The sequence below is a fragment of the Austrofundulus limnaeus genome, unplaced genomic scaffold (genome assembly GCF_001266775.1).
Source record: "Austrofundulus limnaeus strain Quisiro unplaced genomic scaffold, Austrofundulus_limnaeus-1.0 Scaffold355, whole genome shotgun sequence".
Classification (NCBI taxonomy): domain Eukaryota; kingdom Metazoa; phylum Chordata; class Actinopteri; order Cyprinodontiformes; family Rivulidae; genus Austrofundulus; species Austrofundulus limnaeus.
The window spans coordinates 6,025-8,112 of record NW_013952757.1 but is presented as its reverse complement, the minus strand read 5'-3'; the positions used below and the strand labels follow the sequence as shown (position 1 = coordinate 8,112).

General features: G+C 40.6%; 1 protein-coding gene across 1 annotated transcript in view; it reads right to left on the bottom strand.

Moving 5' to 3' along the window:
* The window catches only part of tprg1 (tumor protein p63 regulated 1), a 62,049-nt gene that overhangs the window by 54,287 nt on the left and 5,674 nt on the right, over positions 1 to 2,088 (bottom strand). Inside the window, exon 3 of the mRNA XM_014023055.1 lies at positions 463 to 554. Coding sequence (XP_013878509.1) covers positions 463 to 554 — 92 coding nt within the window. The remainder of the gene's footprint in view (positions 1 to 462; positions 555 to 2,088) is intronic.

The window sequence follows — 2,088 nt, the reverse complement described above, 5'->3', positions numbered from 1 at the left end:
GTGCAGCAGGACGGAGAGATTATGATCCCGTGACACGACGTAACTTTTCTGCAGCGGGAGGGGGAATTTTGAGGATTTATCCTCTCTATACGTGTTTTAAAACGCTAKAATTTCTTCATTATATTTCAAACTCCTGCTCAGCTGTCTCTGCACTCACAGTCCTGTTCACACAGATGTGATGACGTAATGACGATATGACGGTAGAGGGTAAATATCTACCGTAGGCCAACTTCATACCGTTTCTACCGTCTACTGCATATACCACGCAGCCCTACTTAAAGGGTTTTTCCAAGTCTTTAGTGGCGCCTTGTTCTTGTTTGAACTCAAATGAATTAGAAAACATCTGAAACATCCTGTCCAGCAGCATTTTAATGCATCATCATTGTAGCGTCCCTTCAGATGAGAGGGTTTGTGTCTTTGTGTGAAGAATACAAACAACAGAACATCGTGTGAGGAACTCACTCTGCCATCAGCCAGATGCTGTGGAAGTTGCCGTCTACCTCCTTTTTCACCAGAGCTTCGACGTCTTTGATGGCCTGATTGAGAGTACCGGGCTGAGGAGACAGAGGAACACACGGGTGTCACTTTTTAATCCTCCACAGTGACTGTCACGACGTGTGCACAGAGAGCTAACAGGGTCAGCTGCCAGGCAGACGTGCAGCAGGGACTGGGAACACGTCAGCCGATTTGTGTGTCAAAGAAAACAAAATCACAGCAAACAAACAAAAAAAAACCCTCAAAAACATGACATCTAGTTGAAAAAATAAATAAAACAAAGCTCAACATGTCCAAATCTGAYAGGTAAGACATGTGAACACATCAGAGAGAGTGTCGGTACGTAACTCAGTGCTCTACACTCTGAAACTGTCAGGAACAATATTCTAGCCCTGCTCTTTGTTTCATCATTTCAGTGCCAAACCTCAACAGATTAGGAGTTCACGCTGAGGTCGTCCTGTAATCTGGAGCTGGTGCTGAGCAGGCCGAGCAGCATGAAGAGGCATTCCTGCAGCAACACAACAGGTCTACAACCAACAACTGCTTTAAAAACAGGAACTCCTGTGAGGYGACTTAAAGAAGCRGACACATTCAAAGAGAGCTCAGAAGTGTGTTTGCATTAAGGGCAGAGTAAATGTCAACACAGCTTAGAGAGCTGGCCTCAGTGCAGGGCGGAGCCTGTCATCACTTTTCATTTGAGACACGGTCACCTTGAATCTGTTCACAACCACAAACATTATTTATACAAAAATCACAGCCTTTTCATTTCTTTTTAAATGTTCCTTCTGGTAAATACTACTTTATTTCAGATTATTAATGAAATGTCACTAAGTGATGTTTGTTCTATTTGGATGTTCCTGGGCTCATTGAGATAACCTCAGGTTTAAAAAACAAACTGATGAACTAGTTTCTTGTTTTAATAAAAGTTCATATGAACTGTATAAAACATGTTATTGTTCATCTTCAAATAGGTTTTCTGGCCATTTTGTAACRTTTTGTGGTGTTTATGTAGAATTAATAAATTACTTGTTATAAACAAAACAAAAAAACAGTTTAATTCTGAGCTAACAGCTGCTCCATYGGTCCAGATTAAAGCAGGTTGATGTAGCACCTCTGTTGCAGCCTGGGCTCATTTTTGACAGGAATTAGGGCTGGGTGATAAAACAGTAACTGTTTATATTGTGATCGACACATGATCAAAATTAATAGAAAATATGTCCAATAAAATGTTGATAATTTCACTGAACTCTGGTGGATGTAAGTAGGTCTGTCATGGTAATTAATTTTTCTGGATGATAAATTATTGCAATAAACGACATTGTTTGGAAACTATTGTAAACTATTATAATGAAACCCTACCCACCCCACTGATGAAGCTTACAGAAGTKTATGAAATTTACATTAGGGCTGCAACAACGAATCGATAAAATTGATAAAAATCGATTATTAAAAGTGTTGGCAACGAATTTCATTATCGATTCGTTGCGTTGCTCGATTTATGCGTCCCTCGCCGTGTCGCGGAGCCCTTTACGTCACCCGGTGAGCGTTGTCAACGCTGGCTGACCTAAATAAAGTTTAGGAAGAAAAAAACTA